We start from the raw sequence: 26,235 nt of genomic DNA, 5'->3' as shown, positions 1-26,235 counted from the left end.
CGCAGGTTACTCATCACATTCCAGGAACTCTAGTTACAACCACTGAAGGCTGGCTCCTAGGCAGCCCTAGGTCTCGATGGATTCCCGGCAGCCTTTGTACTTCCCCAGAGGAAGACCAGTTTTCCCCTTCCCTCCCACTCCAGATCTGAAGGCTGGGTGCACCAAGCACCCCCACCTCTGGCAGCTCCTCCAGCCCTTTGCCATGGCATGGTAAGCCAGTGCTATCCCAGCATGATTTATTACTTGTTTCCAGAACAAAGGCAGGAAAAGAAAAGAAAGAGAAAGAGAAACTATTTGACATTGGTGAGGCCTCATCTGGAGTACTGTGTCCAGTTTTGGGCCCCACACTACAAGAAGGATGTGGATAAATTGGAGAGAGTCCAGCGAAGGGCAACAAAAATGATGAGGGGTCTGGAACACATGACTTATGAGGAAAGGCTGAGGGAACTGGGATTGTTTAGTCTGCAGAAGAGAAGAATGAGAGGGGATTTGATAGCTGCTTTCAACTACCTGAGAGGTGGTTCCAGAGAGGATGGTTCTAGACTATTCTCAGTGGTAGAAGAGCACAGGACAAGGAGTAATGGTCTCAAGTTGCAGTGGGGGAGGTTTAGGTTGGATATTAGGAAAAACTTTTTCACTAGGAGGGTGGTGAAACACTGGAATGCGTTACCTAGGGAGGTGGTAGAATCTCCTTCCTTAGAAGTTTTTAAGATCAGGCTTGACAAAGCCCTGGCTGGTTGATTTAATTGGGGATTGGTCCTGCTTTGAGCAGGGGGTTGGACTAGATGACCTCCTGAGGTCCCTTCCAACCCTGATATTCTATGATTCTATGTGTTGGAGATGGATAAACACGCACGTTAAAAGGCACCTGACTTGTGAATGGGAACCTGCCCTGGTGGCCAGTACCACACATCTGGGGAGGGGACAGAGCCCAGAAGTAGTTTGGCTTGATGAAGACATTACTGAGATTCTCTGGCATGTGCTATGCAGTAGGTCAGACCAGGTGATCACAATGGCCCCTTCCGGCCCGTACTATAGGTGATTCTATGAAATCCAGGGGCAGAAGCACGCAAAGATTATTAAAGAACAAAAAGCACCTTGTGACCATAGCACCTTCCACCCAACAATCCCAACCGTTAATGGCTGGTCCCCCCGGAACAGTGGAAATTCCCGCCATGTTACAGGTGGAGAAAACAAAGCACAAAGGAAAAACAACGAGGAGTCCTTGTGGCACCTTTGAGACTAACAAAGTTATTTGGGCATAAGCTTTCGTGGGCTAAAACCCACTTCATCAGATGCATGGAGTGGAAAATACAGAGGCCGGTATAAATTTACAGCACTTGAAAAGATGGGAGTTGCCTTACCAAGTGGTGGGTCAGTGCTAACGAGACAATTCAATTAAGATGGAAGTGGGCTATTCTCAACAGTTGACAGGAAAGGGTGAATACCAAGCGAGGGGGGAAAAAATCACTTTTGTAGTGCTAATGAGGCCAATGTAATCAAGGTAGCCCATTTCAAACAGTTGACTAGAAGGTGAGAGTATCAGCAGGGGGAAATTAGTTTGTGTAATGACCCATCCACTCCCAGTCTTTATTCAGGCCTAATTTGATGGTGTCCAGTTTGCAAATTAATTCCAGTTCTGCCGTTTCTCAAAGCACAAAGAGCGGATGTGAGTGGATGAGGTCAGACAGGAAGCCAGGACTAGAACTCCATTCTCCTGAGCATGCCCCTCAGCCACGAGACCCTCCTCCCCCTCCCTCACCACCCAAACTCCATTCTTCTGTCTTCAAACCTGGCACCTCAGCATGTTCAGTAACAGTTGGGGAGCTGAGAGGGCCTCCATGTTACAGCATCACTTGGCCAGGAATCAGGGACGCTTGCAATGCCACAGATCGTAGGGGTTCGGGTTCTGCCATGCAGGAGATCCAGGTTCAGTTTCTGGGTGCGTCAGCAGGCACTAGGCATGCAGAAAGACCGACCCCCTGTACTGTGTTGGGGCTCTGTAATGCCCGGGGGGAGTCCTGGGTTTGGTTCCTGATCTAATGTGGTCTGATTTGCAGAAGGGCTGAGGACACTCCTATCTCACTAAAGCCAATGGAAGCTGAAGGCGTTCAGCAGCTGGGACAATCAGGCCTTAGAGGTCTGGGCTGGCAGGAAGAGAAAGCTATTGAGGCCCAGAGGGAAGGGACTAGACAAGTGTCATGTGACCTTTACAGTCATCCCTCTGGGTGATGAAAGAGCAGCACCAATAAGGATGGGAAAGGGCAGCGCACCTCCAAGCCCCTCCCAGCCAGCTGCAGTGCATGGCTCATTGGGTTGAAGCACATGGGTTGGTTTCTTTTGCTAGGGGCAAAGAAACTCCCTGCTGCCCTGCCATGGTGCTTAACAGACACCTCTTCTCCCCACTGGAGGACCAAGAGACCCACCCAATGGCCTGCCGCCTTCCCCATCTTCCATATGAAGATGATGCCCCCGGAGATTACAGGTCCCTGGATCCTTTCTACATGCTGGGACCTGCAGCCTCTGTGGGCCACACCTCAGGGTACCATTAAAGAGGGGAGCAGCTGCCACCTGCTCTGTTTCATACAGGTCAGGCCCAGTCCGTGGGCTCCTGGCAGGATGTCTAGGCAGCCCTCGGCCGTGCAGCTTGGCTCAAGGCTCTCTCGCTCTCCCAACGCTTTTGGTGTCTGAGCTATGCTGCTAACCCAAGTGCAGAGAGAGTCACGTCCAGTGTGAACAAGCTGCTGAGTATTATTGCGCAATCCTGGAGCCGCAGGGAATGGGTACGTACTGGGTGGAGTTTTTCCTCCCACACAGCGCTCAGCTGCTCTGACGCCACGCCCTCACTCTCCCCAGGGCTTCAGTGCCCGGCGGCCTCCTCCCCACCTAGCAGGAGGCAAAACAAATCCATCAGCCCCCCTAAACTCTAGCACTCAGAAGAAGAGATGAAAAACCAGAGGTGGGGGTCCTTAGCCAGCCAGAATACAGAAAGTATTTGACGCAGACAAAAGGCTGCATTAGCAAAAGTGGGGCATGTTCCTCCGTAGACGGACGCAAAGATCTTGGTGTAAGCTAGAACCATTCCACTGTAGTCAATGGTGCAGGGCTGGTTTATGGCAGATGGGGGAATGGCCCCCCAGGGGATGACTCCGTTAGAAGTTAAAGCTAGAAGAGCCCATTCACTCCACCAGCCCAAGGGCCATGGCTGGACGGCCCCATGGTCCCGTGCTTTTGTGCCAGGCTGGTTTTAAATGCCCCCATCTGGAGCGAGTTGAATTTTTTCCAAACAAAAAGATTTTTCGTAGGAGGGAAAAACCACCCTTTTATCAAAAACAAACATTTTCACAACAAACAGGCAGCCAACATCATCCACATTTGTCACCTTTCGCAGAAAAGTTTTGCTCCATTTTTTAAAAAATCATCAAAGAGGGTGTTATCGAAAGATTTTGTTTATCAAAAATCACCCGGCTGGGTCTCCCCTGAGAGAGCAGGAGGGGTCAAGTGGGATCTTAGGGGAGAGGAGTGGAAGCTCTGGAATTGGCACAAAGGGGCTGATGGAGACATTAGCCAGCAGAGCGTCGTGCTGGTGACAGGTGCCAGACTGACAGCGCCTGTGAACTGACATGCTTCATCCACGAACAATGCCAGCACAGGTGTGAAGGAGCCACCCCTAGCAGCGTTCAGCCTCTGGCTTCCCCATAGACCCTGGTAGCTTTTGTGATGTGGAGACGAGAACTCGTGCCAGGCACAGAATAGTTGTAATTTTCAGTCTTTACTAACCCAGCCTGGATTAGAACCAGCCATTTAGCACTGGAAGACTCTCTAGGGCATTCCCCGTTTGCTGAGCCACCCCTTCATTTGGGCCTCTCTGCTCAGACTTAGCAGAAGTGTTTGTGGCAGGTGGGGTGAAGAAGTGGGTGTCATGTCCTCTGAGACCTACTGGACTCTGGCCGGATATTATTTAATATTTGTATTAGCACTTAGGAGCCCCAGTGATGGATCAGAAACCCACTGTGTTAGGCGCTGTACAGACACACAACAAAAGACAGCCCTTGCCCCTAAGCACTTGCAATATAAGAGAAGAGACAAGAGGTGGAGACAGATGGGGGAGCACAAGGAAATGGTGAGACAACACTGGCCATGGTCTTTGCACGCCTAGACAATGGCATAGTGGCTATCCAGCCAGTCCAGCAAGACATGGGAAAGGAGAGATTCCTCTGTACCTTCCTCCATCTAGAATTCCCAGAGGCACTCGCTAGTGACTTCCTCACTATCTGCCAGGAGGGTGCCGCTCCGGTCTCCTCTCATGTAGTACCCATTGGGGGCTAACACGGCCAGGATGTTACTCCCTTGGATCTCCAGGCAAAAGTTCAAGGCAAACTTCCCCCAGGTTCTGAAGGTGCCGTCTGAGCTCAGAGACCAAAAGCTCCTGCCGTGGGCTGGGGAAGGAAGGAGAGCTGGTGATAGCTCAGGGGAGCGCGAGCAGGTCCTTGCTACCGTTCCACCCCTCAGGCACTGGGCGAGGATTCACTGAATGGGCCACGGGGCTCTTCTGATTACACCAGGTTTGCAGGTTAGAGCAAGATCACCAAACTCACATTCATGCCCCAACAAGCCTGGAAACTCGATGCTCATCTTCACCAGCAAATCCCATTTACTCTTGGCCAAGCTATGCACTTTTCTCCTCCCGCTGGGTCCCATCTCAGAGCCCTGGGCAGCACCCCAGAGCCTGCAGGCTCATTGGCTTAATCACCAACAAATTTCCATGCGGCGCCTGATGCCCCTGCAATGGCTCGAGTGAGGTCTGCTCGCCCCACCGTCCCATGATGAGCCGAACATGCTGACGCTGCATCCCCTGCCAGGCCGAAGAGTAAGGACCCAAACTCCACCCCTCTGCTTGGTAAAGGGCTGGTGCCACCCGTCTGCCTCCAGCTGGGGGGGCGAGGGGGGCTGCATCTAATCTCGGCCCAAGAAGGTGCACGGAGGCGAATACCATCCATTCTGCACTCTGGCTTTCCCAGCACTTTCTGCCTCCGGGGTTGCAGATCTGGTGAGACGGGGAGGGGGTAAGACACCCCTTGAGATCTGGGAGTGGGCAGCTGGAGCATACGGCAATAGGACCATACAGCTTGCTTCCCTCCCCAGCCGGCATGCCCCACCCTGGCTGCTGCTGTGGCACCCCCTACCATGCAGCCCTGACCTGCTCTGCCCTCGTGGCTGGTCCAGGACTTGAGCTGGAGAGCAGAGGTGGGTGGGGCTGAGGTCAGGTTCACATGGGCCCCATTTGCCCTGAGGCAGAGCTGGACTCAGCAACAAGTGGCCAGGACCCCCAGGGCTCCCTTACCTTGGAAGTGGTAAATGCCCGGCTTGCAGGGCAGCAGCTCAATGCAGTCGGGGTCCACCAGGTTACACTGCAGAATGTCATGGCAGGCCAAAGTCCCCACGTAGCCATACCTGCCACGCAGCACCAGGAAGGAGCGGTTGGCCAGGCGCACCCCAAAGGCCTCGCCAGGCCCTGCGGGAGGGGAGGGGTGACAGAGGCAGGTCGATGGTGTGACGTTACACCCCATAGTCTTCATACAAAGATGGTTACGAGAGGAATAAGGCATAACTAAGATGTGTTTTATGTGAGATGGGTCATGTGAGGTATCATTGGAAAGGTTCTGATGTAATGGCTGTGATTATCCAATTTGTAGGCATGTATCTTTTCTGTATCTAAAGTGAGGAATATGGACTATGTAACCATTACAACTGGGTGTGTATTTGAAAGACACCCACCAGACAACAGGCCATCAGATTTGATGGGCCATTAGGAAGAAACCACAAGACTGTGAAGATACTAATGTCTCTCCCTCCTGGGAGGCGTCCGGGGACTTAGCCGGGACACTACTAGGTCAGGTGGTCTTGTCACCTGACACCAAACATTACCGGGGACTTCTTGTAACTTTCCACTAAAAGGAGGGTGGGGGGTCAAGTTTGGGAAACAAAAGATTCCCACCTTCTGTAAATCTTATTTCAGGGTGGGGAGGAGGGCGAACGGGATTCCACTCCATGGCCTGTCTGCCCAAGAAGAAAGACACTTAAAGACACCTGAAGGGAAGGCAAGGGGGGGAGTCCAGGCTGAGACAGCGGTCTAGTCTGTAAAGAGAAATAACTGGAACTCTAAGCTATAGAAACTTTGCAACCTGCCTAAAATAACATGTAGGGTAAGAAATTACATTTCGTAACCTGTTTCTTGAGTGTACTAAGCTTAGCTTGCGTATTTTGTTTTATTTGCTCAGTAATCAGCTTTGTTTTGTTTGTTATCTCTTATACTCACTTAAAATCTGCCTTTTATAATTAATAAATTTGCTTGGTTTATTATTAAACCCAGCTTGTGCAATTTCTAACTGGGGTGGGATGGGCAAGAAGTTATGCATCTCTCTCTTCACATTGAGGCAGAGGGCGAATTTTATGAGTCTGCGCTGGGCAGATCTTTCTATACAGTGCACGACAGTATTATTTTGGGTTTACTCCCCAAAAGGGGTGTGTATGTGAGTGCTGGGGGAGTCCTCTCACACAGAGCTGACTTCGGTCTGTGTCCGCAGCTGGGTGTGGCCCTACCTACGTATGTGTGCTGCAAAAGGCCGGAAAACCTAATTCAGCAAAACAGGGAGAGGGACCCCAGGCTGGTGGAGCAGGACGAGCGGCTCAGTGAAACGCCAGTACATCAGGTGGCATCCCAAAGGGGGTCTAACCCGCCACAAGCAGCTCTGACATACAAGCTCTTCCTTGTCTTCCCGTGAAGTGGGAGAGGCCTGGGGCTGGCGCCATGGGCTGGGAGGTGAGTTGAGGAGAGTATCGGCCACTTGAACTGTTGCAGCCCAGATGTTTCATGCCGGGGGGGGGGGGGGGGGATGAGGGGAGAGGGCTACAGCCACTTGTTACATGAGCGCCTCCTGCTGGTAGAGCCACAGAGGAGAGCTGGCATCAGCTGGCCATACAGGGCTGCCCAAGTGTGGAGACATGGAATTAGCTGGGTGGGGTCTCAGACCAGGGACAAGGAGCTCTGGATGTTGACTTATGGGGTTTGTCCTCCTAGGTAAGGCCTCTGAACCCAAATTTCACTCACAAAGAAATAAAAGTTCTCCTTGCAATGGTCTCTCTCACTCCCTGAGGTTCTGGGGGCATGGTGAAGGCAGCACGCTGAGCGCCTAGGAAGGGAGGGAGACCCTCATCTGTGACCGCTCCCAGTGTGGGGGCGATGGGCCCCTCAGAGAAATGCCATCCACTCTCACAGCAAGGTGTGGGGGGGGGCGCATATCGGGTATATGAGAGACATGGGGGAATGTTAGTGTGAGTGCAGCCGGGTGGGTCCACAGGCTCCAGGCAGGGAGGCCTAAGAATATGCACCCCTCCCCACAACAAGTCCTGAAGTCTCAGTCATGTGCCACAGAGATGCCAGGGGGCTGCACTGCTCAGCTGTTGGCAGGTTCCTAGGGGTCCCCCCACCCATTTGCCTTACCTGGGTGCACAGCACTGGCCACCACCAGCCCAATGGGCATGGTGCCCAGGTACCGGCCGTTGAAAGCTTGCAGGAAGATTTTCCCACAATGCCACAGGGCACGGAAGTTGGTCTCTGGTTCCATGCGTCTCCCATTTGCCACTATGCTCTTGAATTTTCTCTGCAGGGAATGGAAGGAAAGAGGTCAGCTCCTGCCAGGTGGTGCCAGGGTGCCCTTCCTACCAGTGCTCTGCACCGGGAAGTCAGGAGATCCAGGGCTCAACTCTCAACAAGAGCAGCCCTGCGCCGTGAAAGGGAGGAGGTTCCCTGGGGATCTGGTGAGGGTAGTTTAAAGAAACAGCATGAACCCTGGGGATACTGCTTTGTATATCCATGTCTCTATTACATGGAATTATCCCTTGTGGTTCATTAAGAGACTAGTATAATAATGTGTAAATCAATGGGACACTCTCCCCTGGAAGAGCGTTTTCAGTTCTGGTCATCTAGAAATAGAAAGGGGTCCGGAGACAAGCACTAAAATGGTGAGCGAAACGCCCACAGATTCAGTGGCAGGCTCAGGCTGTCTGGGCCAACAGCGTCCCACCACGAGCCAGGAGAGGGGTCGCTCACCTGGGCCAGGTAGTGGTTGTTAACTGTTTTTAGCTGCACCGCGCTGGTGTCTGGATTGAATTCGTAGTGGAACACGGACTTTGGGGTCACTATGTCCGAACCGGCATACACTTCCGTGTCTGTGCAGAAGGAGAAAAAATCAGACAATCTCAAGCCAAACACACTCAGACAGGGCGCTGCAGGTTGGCTCAGGGTCGATTTGAGATTCGGTCCCCAAATTATAGCAGCTCCGAGAGCTCCGAGAAAGGGACTGGGGCCCCAGCAGTTTATGCTCTCATTATTGTATCTTGTTTGATTCTTTAAAAACATGAATGAGTTTATCCTCCCAACACCCCAGGGAGGGACGGGGGTGGAGGGATCCCCGTTTCACAGGTGGGCAACTGAGGCATGGAAATTAAAGCCCAAAGTGTCAACTAATTGTGGGTGCCCAAACTGCAATGTCGTGGGCCTGATTCTTCAGAGCACTTTGGTCTCCAGCTGCTGTGAGGGCTCAATGCTTGTGCAAATCAGACCCCTGGTGTCTTAAGTGGGGAACGCAGAAAATGACGAACACGCGGCAGCTGCCTGAAAACCCTTGGTTTAAGTGACTTGCCCAGCATCACACAGGAACTCTGTGTCAAGGCAGGGCTGGAAACCAACCCTCCAGAGTGGCATTCAGCTCTGCCTTAATCCTGAGAGCATCCTTTCCCATCTTTCAGTCCCTGGCCTTACAAACCTACACACCTTCCCACAGAGACGACCCGGACCTGCCAATAGTGTGGGGGCAGAGTGAGGGCAGCGGCTTCAGCAGGTGTTACTGAGCATGTTCAGTCCGTGTGAGGATGCTCAGTACAAGCCAAGCAGCAAATCCGGGGGGGGGGGAGTGACCCCACGTGTCCCCCCTCAACCGTTGCCTCTGCCTTCCAATGTCTGCAGAGGGCAGGGGCAAGGGGCCTACAGACAACTACCTACTGCACTGATTAATCCCAGAGCAAAGCCATGCTGTGCACTGAATGAGGCAGGGGTCCTGTGGGGGGGAAAAGTACGTGACCATGTAATTAAAGACTATCATAAGAATATAAGAATGGCCATGCTGCGTCAGACCAAAGGTCCATCTAGCCCAGTGGCCAATGCCAGGTGCTTAAGAAGAAATGAAGAGAACAGGTGATTATCATAACCCATATGCATGTGGGAGGTCGAATTATGGTTGCACAAGCAATCTCAATTCTGGCATTTCCTAACTTCTGAGTGCTCGATTTTGCTCAACCTTCATGTTCTTTAATGTAGGTTTTTTTCACATTTAAAAAAAAAACATAAAAAATTTCAAAACAAACATTCCATCGTGTAGAAATAAGTTGATCCCCAGGGTTGGGAATCTTCAGATCCACAGCACAGACCTCCACTTGTGCTAGCTGAGTGACGACTGAGAAAACAGCAGTGATAGGCTGTTATCTTCAATATGGACCTGCCACTCTAAGGGGCTGGAGACACAGTTGGCCCCTGGGTTTCTCAGCTATTTGCTGACAGCAGAGGCATGTTGACCCTCAGGAATAATGGATTAATCTCCAGGTTCCATAGGGGAAAGTGCTCCAGCGACCACAGACCCTTCTGCCCCTGTCCCTACCACTCTCTTTCTGTCCTCTGCTGCTCCATCCCCTCACTCCCCAGCTCCTGTCTCTCTCCCCCTAGCTTCTATCCCCCACCCCCAGCCTCTTCTTCTGCATATCTGTCCCACACTGCTCCTATTTTCCCTTCCTGCTGGGCTCTTCCCCTGCACCTCCCAACCCTGCAACTCTTCCTTTCCCTGCCCCCATCCCTCTGCATTTGCGTCAGGCAGCTTCCTCCTTCTCCTCCTGCTCACTACCAGGTCCCCAGCTGGGCAGGATTTGAGAGCAAAGGGGAGACATTCTCTCTGCTCGCAGTTCCAGTGCCCAGTGGCACAGCCTCCAGCACTGAGGAGCAGCAAATGGCAGGAAAAGTCCTGCTCAGGCTGTAGCCCATAAGCTAAATTCATTAATAGACTAACCTACAGGATAAGGGCATGCTCAGTCGTTCTGTGCAGGTCTGGTCACACACAGGAGATGCGAGGGGCTGGAGCATGCTCAGTGTAGCTGGAATATTCAGAGAATTTAGCTGCCAAATTCTAACAAGTCTCTACGGGCATGCATGAACTGAGATATTTCGGAGGGTCAGAATTTGGCCAAATTTGGGCACATTTTTACCGGGACAGAAAAAGGTACTTCCCTGACAACCAGGTGAAGCCTCCTGTCAATTTTCAAGTCCCTGCTCCAAAGCATGGAAGTGGTGGAGCAGTACTGCCCACCTCAAGAGTTCAAAGAGGGTTGGACCTTGAAAAATCATAACTTTTGGCTGTAAAATCATGAGACTTTTAAAAATAACAACATATGGATTCTTTTTACTTGCCTACCAATGTCATCGTCTTTAGGGATCACATTTTAACTGGGTGGGCTAAAAACTTTCCTTTAAAAAAAAAAATAAAAAGCTGAGATTTTTCCCAATCACATGCCTCTGGGAGCTGGGGCTTTAAGAAAAGCAGCAAAAAATTGCAAAACTCACAGTTAAGTTGCAGGAGTTGGCAACCTTGCGAGAGCTTCTCAACGAAGCAGTTTTAAGGATTTTTGTAATGTTGGCAGAACAACCCATTTCCCCCTAGCCCGGGTCACAGAAACAGCGGAGCCAATTTAGCCGCAACTTACCAGAAGAAGAGTTTCGCCTGAGGCAGACTCCTGGCCTGGGAAATCTCAGCACAGACACTGTAAGTGTGGAGCGGTTAGAATACCCTGCTTGCCGTTGCTCAGAGTGGAGAGCGTTAGGCAGCTTTCAATGTACGCGTCAGGTGCATCACGGTCTCTGCTCTGCCTATTTCTGTCTTTTGAAGTGCTGAGTGCTGGCTGCCCTACTGCTAGTTCTGACGAGCAAGCCCTGCCTGTATCCTCCTAACAGGTACCGCATGGGCAGTGGCCAGACAAGCTCCCCCCACACTGCTCTGCCAGCGTACAGCAGCCCTGTCCTGGAGAGATCGCTGCAGAGATGAGCAGGGAGATCCCTTCCCATGGCCTGTTCAATCCGGCGCCCCCGGCTAAGACACGCAATGGGGGTGTCACTGATGCCGGTGGGTTTTTGTGATGTAGGCATACGTCCCATTCTGAGACATCCCCCTGCCGGTCACTCCCTCCCGCCCACCCCTTTTCATACGATACCCTCTCGTGGGTGTTTGGCCTCTTGTGACAGCTTTGCCATGGTCGGGGTGTGAACTGTGTCTGGACTCTCCCTCTGCGGCGCTGTACCCCAGCTATCCTGCACCCTGAAATAATCCTATTAAAAAGTGGTTCTACCCCAGCTTGCCCTCTGTGCAACCTCACTGCAGTCAGGGGTGGCTTCACAGGGCAAAGGCAGGGCAGGACTTGTCCAAAGAACTGTCAACCCGGGTGGTGACTTAGGTCAAGGGGGCATGTCCTGGCATCCTTCAGCTGGGCCCTCCACACACGCTCAGACTGGAAAATGGAATTTACTTGCCACATATGATGGACACGTATCTCTTGGCCTTAGTTTTCAGACTGACCCATTGTGGACACCTCTTTATAACGAACCACTCTTCCTCCTCTTTGGGGTTGTCGCCAAGGCACAAACGCCTCCGCTTGCCCTGAGGGTACAGGACACACCCATCTTGGTCGCTCAGGAAAGCCAGGCACCTGGGCTTGAGGTTTAAGTTGAAGGCCGTCTGTGCAGAGGGTTTCTTGGTTAGCGTCTCCGCTCTGGAGACGTACTTGTGGCTGGAGGTCTCCAGGTGGTACATCCCGTTCCTGAACCGTAGCACGAAGCTGCACTCTTCCAGGTAAGGCACTGGGGTGTCGACCCACACTCTGTCCAGGTCTGCGTCAGCTCGGGCGTAGCATTGGTGTGTGGGGTTGTACAGCACGATGTGGACATGCATGGCCAGCTGGGGCAGCCACTTGTGGTAGGAGGCTGGGCTCCGGGAAACGCAGAAAACATCCTCCCCGTCAGACTCCAGGTACTTCTTGCTGTCCAGCAGCTGGAGAGTCCACTTGCCACTGTGATGGAGCTCCAACAGGAACTGGCTTTGCTGGACGGATGCTGGCTGCCCACACCGGACTGATCCGTCAGGATCCACTAGGAGGTAGTGGCCCTGATGGCCTAGCAGTTCCACCACGGTCTGCTTCCCCTGCTTCATGGTGACCTGCAGCTCCCAGGTCTGTGAGGAAGCAATGAGCCAGAGTCAGCTGATTAGCTCTTAGAGAAACCCCTCTGGCCATGAGCTGGGATCTGACATGCCCGCTGCTTCTAACCTATCTCCAGGTGTCTGCAGTGCCAGTGACCCACCAGGGTCATCCCACTGCCCTGATTGCTAAGTGTTCTTCCTAGAACCTAGTGCAAACGTCGTCTTCCGCAGCTGCATGCCACTCGCTCCTTGCCCCACCATCACCAGAGGCAGTGAGCAATCCCCTCCTTTGGAGATGCAAGCCCCGTCATTCCTAGAACACAAATACAGCTCCCTCTGCCTCTCACACACTCACACACACAGCACCATGCACCCCCTCCCTGGGAGGCTGCTGGTGGCTTCTCCTTTCTATACGATAAAAACCACTCTGCATCTCCCAGGCCCTTCTCAGCTAGGACCCCAAATAACTCCCAGATCTTTCTGTGCCCTATAACCGCCTCCCCCGCCACACACACACACCCTGCCCTGCCAAAACAGCCAGCTCCTTCCACGGTCTAACTCCCTCCCAGCGCTCTGCCTGTTCTCCCCCACCCCTCGGTGAAACATTGGCCCCTCGCTGCCTCTGGAACTGCCGGTCTGCTGCGCTCCCAGTCTGACGCCCAGCTGGGCAGTCAGCCAGCTCCCTCCTCAATGGCAGCCCTTCTCACCCTTCCCTGTCTCCCCCGCTCCACGGCACGTTCCCAACACCAGAGCATGGGATTCTGTGAGCCAGCTGTACCTACATTGCCCCATTTAAAATTGAATGGCATTGTCCTGGACCATCGGCTTTCCCATGCTAGTAGCCGGGCTTTCCTGGGAGACTCCTGGCTTAATTGCCATGAAACGGAAAGTGGCAAAGGGGACACAGATCAATGGCAATGCAGATTGCTGGGGAGAGCCGTGTAGTGGATGTCCCCGGGATCAGGGTAAGCCCCATCTTATTTAACAGGCTCATTAATAACCCGGAGAAGGCCACAGACCATGAATGACGTTAGCCAAGGTCAGTAAATTCAGAGCTCGGGACAGAGCTAAAATACAAAGGGCCCTAATGAGGCAGAAGCCTGGGCAGGACTCACATAACCTGGGAAGATGGAGCTAATCCAAAATCCAGCTGCGCCATGGGAGAGGGGAACCTGGGAAACAGCACTGTCTGAAAGAGACCTGGGGGACAGGAAGGAGCAAACTAGGCCTGAGTTTCCCATGTGCTGTTACAGCAAGAAAGGCCATCGCAGTTTGGGGGCTGCCGGTGGAGAGACATGGGACAGGGACGGGATAGTTCCTCTCTCCACAGCTGGGGTCCAGCCACTCCTGGAATACCGAGCACGGTCCTTGACACTTGTGAGGTAACTCCCTTCTCTTCATGTGTCAGTATATTTATGTCTGCATCTGTAACTTTCACTCCATGCATCTGAAGATGTGAGGTTTTGACCCACGAAAGCTTATACTCAAATAAATCTGTTAGTCTTTAAGGTGCCACCGGACTCCTTGTTGTTTTTGTGGATACAGACTAACACGTCTACCCCCTGATACAGTACTCCGGAAGAGGCCACACCAATGCCGAATAGAGGAGAATGATCATGTCCCTCGATCTGCTGGCAGTGCCCCTACTTATACAGCCCAAAATGCCATTAGCCTTCTTGGCAACAACGGCACACTGGTGACTTATATCCAGCTTCTCGTCCACTGTAACCCCTAGGTCCTTTCTGCAGAACTGCTGCCGAGCCACTGGGTCCCTAGTCTGTAGCGGTGCATGGGATTCTTCCACCCTAAGTGCAGGACTCTGCACTTGTCCTTGTTGAACCTCATCAGATTTCTTTTGGCCCAATCCTCTAATTGGTCTAGGTCCCTCTGTATCCTATCCCTGCCCTCCAGTGTATCTACCTCTCCCCCCAGCTTAGTGTCATCTGCGAATTTGCTGAGGGTGCAATCCACGCCATCTTCCAGATCATTAATGAACATGTTGAACGAAACCGGCCCCAGGGCAGATCCCTGGGGCACTCAGCTTGATACTGGCTGCCAACTAGACATCGAGCCATTGATCACTACCCATTGGGCCCAACGATCTAGCCAGCTTTCTATTCACCGTATAGTCCATTCATCCAATCCATACTTTTTTAACTTGCTGGCAAGAATACTGTGGGAGACCGTATCAAAAGCTTTGCTAAAGTCAAGCTATATCACGTCCACCACTTTCCCCATATCCACAGAGCCAGTTATGTCATCATAGAAGTCAATCAGGTTGGTCAGGCATGACTTGCCCTTGCTGAATCCATGGTCTCTTAGAGTTGGAGACTGACCTAAACCCCGAAACACAAGGTTTAATATGCCCTGCCAGAATTATTATTGTCATTAATTATTATAACTCTGGATAATCCTGTTATCCATATAAATGTCCAGTCCATTTTGGAATCTTAAGTTATTGGCCTCAAGAAATGTCTGTGGCAGTGAGTGCCACAGGTTAATGACCCCGGCATGAAAAGTATTTCCCTTTATCAGTTTTGAAATTCCCGTCTTTGAATTTCATTGAGTGTTCCCTTGACCTTGTGTTATGAGACAGAGAGAACAGAAACTTCCACTCTATCTTCTCTAGACCAGAGGTTCTGAAACTGGGGGGGCGCGCTTCTCTGGCGGGGGCACGGAATGTATTTTGGGGGAGGGGGCATGAGAAGCTTTGGGAGAGTGGAGGTTACTAGCCAGGCACCCAGTTCTGAAGGCACCAGGGAGAAGGAAGGGTGGCGATGCCAGACCAGGCCACCCTTCCTTCGTTGCTGCTGCTGGTGGCACCGCTGCCTTCAGGGCTGGGGGGCGGTATATGTACGTGTGTGGCGGGAGCAAGGGGGATTAGGGAGCATCCAAGACTACAGACACAAAGAAATGGGGGCTAGACCAAACCACTGCTTTGGACCATTCATGATTTGATACATTTTTATCAGGGCCCCTCTGACTTGTCTCCTTTCTACGTAGCAATCGCAGCCTTTTCAATCTCTCTTCCTTGGAGTGTGTTTCCAGGCCTTGGATAATTCTGGTCACACTTCTTTGAATACCCTCCAGTTCTGCAATATCCTTTTGGAGATGGGGGTGACCTGGACTGCCCACAGTACACAGGTGAGGCCACGCCCTTGATTTATTATAAAAGCATTATTGTGTTTTCAATATTATTCTCCATCCCTTTCCTCATAGATTCAAACATTTGGTTTCCTTCTCTGACTGCAGCTGCGCTTTGAACAGGGGGCTCCACTGAACTGTCTACAGTGACACCCAAATCCCTTTCTGAAGCTCAGACAGTTAATTTAGACTCCTAGGAGGCGTGTGAGTAATTTATATGGTTCCCTCCAATGTGCATTCCTTTTGATTTAATTTTCCACCATGTTGCCCTCTCCCCTAGCTGGGTTAGGTCTCTCTAAATTTCCTCACAATCTTATCTGGTCCTGACTAACCTAAATAATGTAAAAGACTAAAAAATGTATTTGGACATAAACTTTCATGGACTAAAACCCACTTCATCAGATGCATGGAATGGAAAACACAGTAGGCAGATATATATACACAGTACATGAAAAGATGGGAGTCGCCTTAGTAAGTGTGTGCGGGGGGGGGTCAGTCGTAATGAGACAATTCAATTAAAGTGGAAGTGGGCTATTATCAACAGGAGGAAAAATAGGACCTAACCACATCAGCCACACCATCAGGGGCTTGATCACCTGCACATTTACCAATGTGATATATGCCATCATGTGCCAGCAATGCCCCTCTGCCATGTATATTGGTCAAATCAGACAGTCTCTATGCAAAAGAATAAATGGACACAAATCAGACATCAAGAATTATAACATTCAAAAACCAGTCGGAGAATACTTCAATCTCCCTGGACATTGAATAACAGACTTAAAAGTGCAATTCTTCAACAAAAAAACTTCAAAAACAGACTCCAGTGAGAAATTGCAGAACTGGAATTAATTTGCAAACTGGACACCATGAAATTAGGCCTGAATAAAGACTGGATGGGTCACTACAAAAACTAAAAACAAATTTCCCCATGCTAATTTCCCCCTACTGTTACTCACACCCTCTTGTCAACTGTTTGAAATTGGCCACCCTGATTACTACTACAAAAGTGATTTTTCCTCCTGTTGATAATAGCCCACTTCCACTTTAATTGAATTGTCTCGTTAGAACTGACCCCCAACTTGGTAAGGCAACTCCCATCTTTTCATGTACTGTATATATATATATATATATATATCTTCCTACTTTGTTTTCCACTCCATGCATCTGATGAAGTGGGTTTTAGCCCAGGAAAGCTTATGCCCAAATACATTTGTTTGTCTCTAAGGTGCCACAAGGACTCCTCGTTGTTTTTGCTGTTACAGACTAACACGGTTACCACTCTGAAATCTAAATAATGTTGTGTCATCTGCAAATTTTGCCCTTTCTTTGTTCACCCCCCTCCCTTTTCCAGAGCATTAATAAATATATAAACACAAGACCTAGTACGGAACCCTGAGGCCCTGCTGTTAACCTGCTGTCATGGTGAAAATGGACCACTGAATCCTAGTCTTTGCTGTTTGTCTCCTAGCCAGTTTTTGATCCAAGACAATACTTTGCCTCTCACTCATGATTACTTAGCTCTTTAAGGATCCTCTTGGGCAGGACCTTGTCCAAGGCCTTTTAAAAGTCTAAATAAATTGCCACTTGGTTCTCCGTTATCCACTAGCTTATTGACATGCTCAAAGAATTCTCAGTGTTTAGTAAGACACAATTTTCTTCTGCTGAATCTGTGCTAGTTAGACTCTGTCAGACCGTGGTCTCACAGACATTTAGTCAATTCAACCCATTTGCTTGGAACGGATGTAAGGTGTACAGGCCTAATTCCCTGGCTCAACCCTACAGCCATTTGAAATATGGGGACAGCCTTTGCTACCTTCCAATCCTCTGGAATAGTCGCTGTCACTAATGAGCAATTAGGACTTTTTTTCAGAGTAGCAGCCGTGTTAGTCTGTATTCACAAAAAGAAAAGGACGACTTGTGGCACCTTAGAGACTAACCAATTTATCTGAGCATAAGTTTACGTGAGTTACAGCTCACTTCATCGGATGCATAAAAGTGGAAAATGCAGTGAGGATATTTTTATACACACAGACCATTTTTTCATAGTCTGTGTGTATAAAAATATCCTCACTGCATTTTCCACTTTTATGCATCCGATGCAGTGAGCTGTAACTCACGAAAGCTTATGCTCAGATAAATTGGTTAGTCTCTAAGGTGCCACAAGTACTTCTTTTCTTTTTAGGAATTTTTTCACATAGTGTGGGGCCCAAAACTGGACACAGCACTCCAGATGAGGCCTCACCAATGTTGAATAGAGGGGAACGATCACATCCCTCAATCTGCTGGCATTGCCCCTACTTATACAGCCCAAAATGCCATTGGCCTTCTTGGCAACAAGGGTACACTGCTGACTCATATCCAGCTTCTCATCCACTGTAATCCTCGGGTACTTTTCTGCAGAACTGCTGCTTAGCCAGTCGGTCCCCAGCCTGTAGCGGTGCATGGGATTCTTCCGTCCTAAGTGCAGGACTCTGCACTTGTCCTTGTTGAACCTCATCAGATTTCTTTTGGCCCAATCCTCTAATTTGTCTAGGGCCCTCTGTATCCTATCCCTACCCTCCAGCGTATCTACCACTCCTCCCAGTTTAGTGTCATCTGCAAACTTGTTGAGGGTGCAATCCACGCCATCCTCCAGATCATTAATGAAGATATTGAACAAAACCGGCCCCAGGTCCGACCCTTGGGGCACTCCGCTTGATACCGGCTGACAACTGGACTTGGAGCCATTGATCACTACCCGCTGAGCCGGACGATCTAGCCACCTTTCTATCTACCTTATAGTCCATTCATCCAGGCCATACTTCTTTAACTTGCTGGCAAGAATACTGTGGGAGACAGTGTCAAAAGCTTTGCTAAAGTCAAGGAGCAACACGTCCACCGCTTTCCCCTCATCCACAGAGCCAGTTATCTCATCACAGAAGGCAATCAGGTTGGTCAGGCTTGACTTGCCCTTGGTGAATCCATGCTGACTGTTCCTGATCACCTTCCTCTCCTCCAAGTGCTTCAAAGTGGATTCCTTGAGGACCTGCTCCATGATTTTTTCAGGGACAGAGGTGAGGCTGACCAGTCTGTAGTTCCCCGAATCCTCCTCCTTCCCTTTTTTAAAGATGGGCACTATATTTGCCTTTTTCCAATAGTTTGGGACCTCCCCCGATCGCCACGAGTTTTCAAAGATAATGGCCAATGGCTCTGCAATCACAGCCGCCAACTCCTTAGCACTCTCGGATGCAGCGCATCCGGCCCCATGGACTTGTGCGCGTCCAGCTTTTATAAATAGTCCCAAACCACTTCTTTCTCCACAGAGGGCTGGTCACCTCCTCCCCATGCTGTGTTGCCCAGCGCAGCAGTCTGGGAGCTGACCTTGTTCATGAAGACAGAGGCAAAAAAAGCATTGAGTACATTAGCTTTTTCCAAGTCTTCTGTCACTAGGTTGCCTCCCCCATTCACTAAGGGGCCCACACTTTCCTTGACTTTCTTCTTGTTGCTAACATACCTGAAGAAACCCTTCTTGTTACTCTTAACATCTCTTGCGAGCTGCAGCTCCAGGTGTGATTTGGCCTTCCTGATTTCACTCCTGCATGCCCGAGCAATATTTTTATACTCTTCCCTGGTCATTTGTCCAACCTTCCACAAAGACGACCCTTTTCCACAAAAAGTTTTAGTTTTGGCGAATCAGTGTTTTGTGACAAAAAATAGTTTCCTTGACCAAGTCCCTACTAGCTTTACTTAGGCCACAGTTCAACTTCCTATTTAAGATCCCTGCCGGAGCACCAGCATCTGTCCCGATCCCACCTCCTCCATTGAGCGAGCACCTTCACAAGGCGAGCGCTGGCTGCATCTGAATGCACCTCCCTCCTGCACAGAGGCAGGGTCTGTGCCTTGCTTATGTACGCCCCCCATACACGGACAGGGGCCCAGCTGGCTTTCCGCTGACCTGGTGGCACAAGACTAGTGAATACTAGAGGTGCTCCCTGTCTGAGGAGCGGGCGTGTGCAGAGTGAACATGCTGCCCAGGGTAGGAAGTTAAATGTGGCTTGATCCACAGGTATTAACTGTTCCCTGTGAACTGTCACTGCGTTATGCTCTTGTGGAGAACCAGGATTCTAGGGGATGCCCCGGCTACTGCATGGTGCCCCCACCTCAATCTAGGCAGTGCCCAGCTGGGCGAGTGCACTATGAGAAACCTGCTCCAGAAAGCTATATCCCATAGGGCAGCATTTCTCAAATGTGGCCACATGCAGCCACCAGGGAGTTTTCCTGTGGCCATGACAGCCTCTTGTGCAGAGATGGGGGAAGTGGCAAAGCAGCAGCCCTTCCCTAGAGCGCCCAGGGGCTCCAAGGGCAGGCTTCAGCCCCCCTCCCCAGTTCAGCCATGGGACTCCAGCGGCAGGCTTCAGCCCTCCCCTCCACCCCTCCTAGCTTCAGCTGCAGGGCTCCGGGCTCTGGGTTTCGCCTCCCTCCCCCCCCGCCCAGGGTGGCAGGGCTCCGGGCTTCAGCCCACCCCCTCCTGTCTCCAGCTGTGGGGCTCTGGCTCTGGGCTTCAGCAGGGCGGGCCTTACCAGGCTCCATGGTCAAGAGGCAAGGAGTGGGGTGAGCCTGGGGTGCAAGGCCGTGGAAGGGATACTGGGGCAATGGTGCGGGACCAGAGAGGCAGCGGGGGCCCAGGGGCACTGAAATACAACTGTACATTATTTTTATTATAGAGTCTGCAAAAAAACCCCAAACCCTACATAAATCAGTTACAGGGATTTGGATGGGTCTGTGTGGATAATTATTTGTTTTTCCTAAAGTTACTTCAGAATTTTAGGGAAATTTGTCAGAGCGGCCACCAGCAAGAGTTGGTGGCTGCGCTCTGAGGCCACCAAACAAGGTGTTGTGAGAACCCCGGCGTAGGGAGTGCAAAGGAATGCTCACCTGTATTGGACGTTCGGCCAGTAGAGGGCGCAGCGTGCAACAGTCCTTACCTGAGCTGGCCTCAGCCTCACCTGGCAGCCCATTAAAGGATCCTGCAGGGACCAGGTTTGTCTCTCGCTACGTTGGGAGCTCTGTGGCCAGGCCGTGTCTGGTTCAGGAGCCTGCCCTGAAGCCTACCTTGCACAAGCAACACATGACACGGAGTCAGAAGTGCCAGCCCAGCCCAGCTGGTGCCCGAGGACAATCGAAACCAGCAACAAAGGATGCCAACAGAAGAACAAAACAACAAGAGTTGCAGGCATCAGTGGCTGTACTGGGTCTAGAATCTTGGGGGTTCTCCCGGCTCCCACGGTCCTTGGCTCCTCCAGCAGCCTATGTGACATCACAGTCCCTCAGCGGTGACAGCCAGAAGCCCTGGGAGCGGCGGGGCCTCTCCGCCACCTTAATTCCCTGCTCTGGGAGCAGCCAGGGTGGTGAGGGAAAGAGCCATCCAGACACGCTGTGAACACCTCCCTGAACGGGGGTTCTTGGCTTGTCTGCTCCTGTGCCTGGCACCTCTCCCAGCCCCTGGCCATCATCGGCTGAGAACCGACCGACTCCAATCCATACAGCTGGAGAGCTCTGCAGAGCGGCCGGTGGAATGCAGGGACCTGCTGGGAGAGAAAGCGACGGACAATGGGCCCAGCTCAGGTTGTTCAGTGGTGGGGCAAGAGGCTGACGCAAACCGTCATGGAACGGCAGCTACCAGATGCTGTCAGTGGTGTGTTTGGCAGCTGACACTGCACCCGAACAGAGAGACTGAGGAGCGTATAACGTCCTGGTGAGAGACAAGGGCTGGCCCAAGATAAAACGGTGCCCCAGGAGAGGTGTGTCTTCAGCGCTCCCCCTCCATTTATTCAACTTTTGCATACCTCATTTTTTATTGCCTTTGTAGCTCATTTCGCGACTCTGATGCACAATTTACATGCATGATTTATCCCTGTCTTATAAGACGAGACATTTGCAGGCCAGGATCTGTAAATCTGTATTTATTCATGCCATGTATAAGCAAAATTTTTAAAAATAGTTTCTGCTAAGCTTACAGAAACGTTTTAATGTGAAGAATAAGTGAAAGGCGCTAATATCAAGAAATGGAACTGTGCACCCACATTGGGCGGACCAGCATTAAATAAGGTTACAGTAGGTGACAGCCTGAGAACGTTACCCTAGTGCTTTCGTTCAGAAAGTCGCTTTCCTCACCTTTGCCCTCGTGAACTGAAGCCCAGCGTCAGAGAGACGCTGCTTACACTCTTCAAGTCTTAAAACACAAGTACACATTCACAATTACACAACAAAATAAGGTTCACAATGCGGCAGCTGGGCTCTCACTTCACTTCGTTCTTACATCTCACTGACTGGCAGGCGATGCCCCGCCCCGTAGATACCCGCCAGGGCTTGGCTGACAACATTCTGGGAGGTTCGAGGAGAAGATAGTTCTTGGAAAGTCTGGAAGGTTCCACGAGGTTCTACAAAGGTCCGGAACATTCTAGGAGGTTAGTGAAAAATGAATCCACCTACAGAATACCTGAAACGTTACCTCAGACATTCTATTTTCCCTTTTGTCACGAACAACGGGCAGTCGCTGCCCCTAAATCCGGCCCCGAGAGAGAGGGCTGCAGGCTCCATTTGCATCGTTGTGCGAAGAATGCTTGAGGGAGCGATTTGTGATGGTCAGTGTTAAGAAATAGGGCCCTGAGCTGAGCCCCAGCCAAGTCCCAGGGAGCCTCTTACCGCCAATGAGCCCTAGGCGTGCCCAGCGTAGCTCGGCTGATGGGGGGAAGTGAGAACTATCTGAGATGGGTAAACACGGGGAGCAGGGACTGCTTGGTGGGAGCTGCTCATTTACCAAGCTGGGGGGAAAGGGGTTATGGGAAAACAGGAGCCACAATGGGGTGAGAGCAGGAAAGGGATCAACGGGGCTGAATCTCAGGGGCCATTTGCTCGTGGTGAACGGTATTTGGCCGTGGGATAATCTCCCAGGAAAGAGGCAGGAGCCCTATGGCTTGGGGACTTTGGCACTAGGCAGGAGAAAGGCCTGGAGAGTAGGCTGCTGGGAACTTGCCTCGCGGAGTCGGGGGACAGAGACTCGATGTGCTCGGATAGGCCCTAAGTGCTATAACGAGGCAGGGCTGGGCGCTCCCCTAGCCCAGACACGCCTGGAGTTCAACCCTCACTCAGCTTCTCTGCTCTCGGTACACTGATGGGGCTAGCGTTTCTCGTACTGGCCAGGTGGGACTCCTGGGTCCGCTCCTCAGCCTCTCACTCTGCAACCCGGGAGCTGGCAGTGCAGAACTCGGCACTACGCCACACGGGAAACGCAGCTTCCCTTTCTGGCCCTTTCCCTCCCCAGCTGCACCACTCTGAGACCCTGCTTTGAGTTGCTTTATAACCTTGCCAAGTTTCACCCACGTGGGATGGGATTTTCCATGCAGTGGGTCCGTCTCTGGATGAAGGGTTTTTTTAAAATAATTCACCCAGAACGGGGTGAGCCATTTCCATGAACCAGGCTTGGGAAAACGTGTTGTTTTGCCCATATTCAAAACATTCTGGCAACTTTTGTTTTTAACGCTGTAGCTTTAAAATCGATGCAAATGTGACCAAGCCATACGCCGTTGAGGCTGAGCGGGACTTTCCCTGCAATGTTCCAAGCAGTGCCGGGTTCAGGTCCAGCCACGTGGACTAGGAGCAGGGGGAGGCTGGCTTTCCAGTGCTCTCAATGACCGCCCTGCTGACCAAGGAGTGTAGAGGAGGAAGCCCTCTGATTTGAATGCAGAGGGGACCAGAAGAGGACCTGCAGGTGGGTGGCGGGGGAAGTAGGCTCAGACAAGAAGCCCAGGAGCGTAGTAGATTGGGAATGGAGGCTGGTGCGGGGAGATCAGGACTGGCTGTGCTGGAATGAGAAGCCTGAGGAGCGGGGGCTGGGACTGGGTAGATGAACAGAGTCGGGGAAAGACAAGACTGGGAGAAGGATGGGTTGGAGGGCACAGGTCAGAAGGGGTCACGCTTGGGGGGAAATATGCAGCAGACTCTGTGCCCACTAGAACACACTCCCCTCCAGAGCCTGGTTTGGAACCCACAAGCCCCGAGTCTCGCCATCCCTCTGCTGTGAGCAAATATTTGTGAAACTCACTGGCACAGTGTGTGTCTCGTCCCCTCTCGTGCTGGGCCACACAGAGGACGATAACCTTCTACTGCTACCAGTTATTGCATTAACTCAAGTGGCAGGGGTCTGTTTAGAGGATTTAAAGGTTCCAACCCTGCTGATAACCCATGTGGGTGTCAGTATGGTGCCATATGCTGGAATTCCTGTTTTATTCAGATGGATTCTTTAAAAACATAGGAAATTACAAACACACCTGCGTGAACAGACCCTCAGTAAGACTGGAATGTCAAGCATGCAAAAGTCAGAGGTTGTGCAACCTCAGTTCAGCTTCGCATGTGGCTGGATTATACGTCTTCAAATGCATGATCATCACATGCTATTTTTTCCACAGGATCCCTGCCTCTTCCTGCCAAAGTCTGCCCCAAGCTGAGATCAGTCAGTCCAGGCTGGCCCTGCTGTGCCTACATGCAGTCCCAAGGTGAGCGCCCCTTGAAGGCCTTTTCTGGGGAAGGATGCGGCCGCAATAAACATGCGTCTCAGCTTTTGTCTAGTGAAGCTCTTCAAGGAAGCAAGGGAGGCTGCAAATGGGATGAGGAGCCTGTCAGGTCTTGTCCTCTCCTCTCCAGCCTCCCTGGCCCCCACATGGGCCTTCTCCAGCCCGTGCATATCACAGCTGCCTGGGTTAAAACCTGTGTCTACCAATCTCCCCATATCCCTGCCCCACCCCTCCTCCTGTTCTCCCTCCTCCACTACATCAAGTTCAAGTTGCTTATCCTCCCCTTCCGGTCTGCCGCTCCCACCTATCACATGGCCCTGCTACTCTGCCCAGGACACCAGCCTGCTCCCCCGCATCTCCTGCAACCGCATTTCCCTTCCATGTGGGACCCGCTCCCTGAGCTGGCCTGCAAAGCCACCACCCTCCCCTCTGCAGAGTCCCTCCATGAGCCCTATGCCTTCCTAGAAGCCTACAAGAAATTAGCTAGCAACTTCCCTCCCTTTACTCCGTCATGCAGTGCACCAGCCCTCTACCGTGTAACCCTGCTAGCCCATTGATGATGCCTCCGTGTGCTCTCCTTCCACCCCAATGCCCCCTCCACAGGTCACCTCTGGAATTTGTCTGTAAACCCCCCAGGGAAGGATGTTGTCTCTCTACTTATCCTGTGAGGGGTTTAGCACCCCCTTGGGAGCGAATAACATTCAGGGGCTGGGAGCAGTTAGCACTGGGGGAATGGGGGGGGCACACTACAGCAGGGTCCCGCCCCACCCCTTTGAGGGCTCGTCTCTGCCCTGGGGGGGATTATAACCACACTGCAATGGTCCACAGCGCCTATCCAGTGTGGAGTTTGGCCTTCCTGGCCCGCAGGGCGGGGAACGCTCATCTCTGCAGGTGGAAGGCAGCGTCTCTGCCCGGCCAGTGCTGGGAACGGTGCTCTCAGCAGCAATGCGCTCGGGCAGGAAGCAAAGCTTCCCAGCGCACTCTGCCAGGAGGGGAGAGGCACCCCCAGAAAAACCCCATTCCTTGGGGAAATCAAGATTCATGCAGGATTGAGGGATAGAGGCTGAACCTCAACTTCTCACGCGGTCACATCATGGGCCACCCCGATAGGGGCAGCACCAAACCCGCGGGGAGTGCGGCTAGTTCTGCTCCAGGGGCGGGTTGCAAATCTTTGGCATCACGGTGGATTTTTAGCATCACTCACCTGCTTCCTGCCCAGTGAGTTTCCCAGGACAGTGACGCCATCCCCGTAGCATTCGCTGGTGAGGTATCTCCCGGCACAGTTAATCAGCCCAACCTTCATGGCTACAGAGCAGGGCAGCAGCTGGTGACTCCCTGGTCCTGTGGGACATCAGTCCCGAATGCACCCCTGGGTGGATGACTCTGTCAGGCCCGGTTCAGCCCTAAGTTCACCTTCACAGGCCATGAGATCCCTCCCAAAGGCAGCCAGGAAGCAGGGAGGGCCATTGCACCCCAGTAGGCCACCTGGGCAGGGATCCCTGCCTACGTTCTGCTCCTGCAGGCCTGGCCTTTGTGACACACACCTTACATCACGGCAGCTGGTGAGAGACTGCAAGTCCTGCCTAATAATGGGTTGGACCCCATGTCTGCTGGAGTCAAGAGGGGGACTTTCCATTGACTTCAGTGAGCACTGGGTCAGGTCCAACATACACCCTTCATGGGTGACAGTCCCACTCCCTTCCAAATCCCCCTTTCCCCTGGAGAAAGCCAGCGATGCAACGCCACTGAGCACCCGCACTTCCCCAGGCAACATCCCCCGCGAGGCCAGACCAGGCCCTCGGTCTTCCCACCACTTGGGCACCCAGCCCCCCCGGTGGCGGAGGTACTGCAATGAGAGTGAAATGCTGGCAGACGACAGCACGTTTCTCCTCTTCCTTTTCAGTGGGGCCAGGAGCTCCGGGAGTCTGGCCACTCCCCCCGGGAGAGGGACAGAGCATGTCGAAAGCCACTGCCGCCTCCTCACTGCCCGGCAGATAAGATGCCTGCCCAGGGGGGAGAGCAGCAAGATCTCTTAAAAACTTTATGTCTGTTTCTGACGTGCATTACGGGAACGTCCACAGGCCCTGCCTGAGATCAGGGGCCTCTCCTGCTAGGCACTGTCCAGGCACCACCTACAAACCCCTCGTCCCCCATGGCTCCCCCACAGCGCTCAGAGCCCTGTGGATGCACAAAAGCGCCTCTGGGGCAGGTAGGAATTTCTCTGATAGGGCACGGCCCAGCTA

The 26,235-nt window shown here is 52.0% G+C and overlaps 1 protein-coding gene across 1 annotated transcript; it reads right to left on the bottom strand.

Annotated features, from left to right (window-relative positions):
• Nucleotides 1-4,233: 4,233 nt before the first annotated feature.
• Nucleotides 4,234-25,295, bottom strand: FSCN3 (fascin actin-bundling protein 3). Its single transcript, XM_073343969.1, has 6 exons — nucleotides 25,197-25,295; nucleotides 11,630-12,326; nucleotides 8,114-8,232; nucleotides 7,505-7,664; nucleotides 5,345-5,515; nucleotides 4,234-4,439 (listed from the first exon to the last, which is right to left on the bottom strand). Exons 1-6 carry the CDS (start codon nucleotides 25,293-25,295, stop codon nucleotides 4,234-4,236), a joined length of 1,452 nt encoding a protein of 483 aa, XP_073200070.1.
• Nucleotides 25,296-26,235: the final 940 nt, after the last annotated feature.

The sequence above is a fragment of the Lepidochelys kempii genome, chromosome 1 (genome assembly GCF_965140265.1).
Source record: "Lepidochelys kempii isolate rLepKem1 chromosome 1, rLepKem1.hap2, whole genome shotgun sequence".
Lineage (NCBI taxonomy): Eukaryota > Metazoa > Chordata > Testudines > Cheloniidae > Lepidochelys > Lepidochelys kempii.
This window is presented reverse-complemented; position numbering and strand designations above follow the sequence as displayed.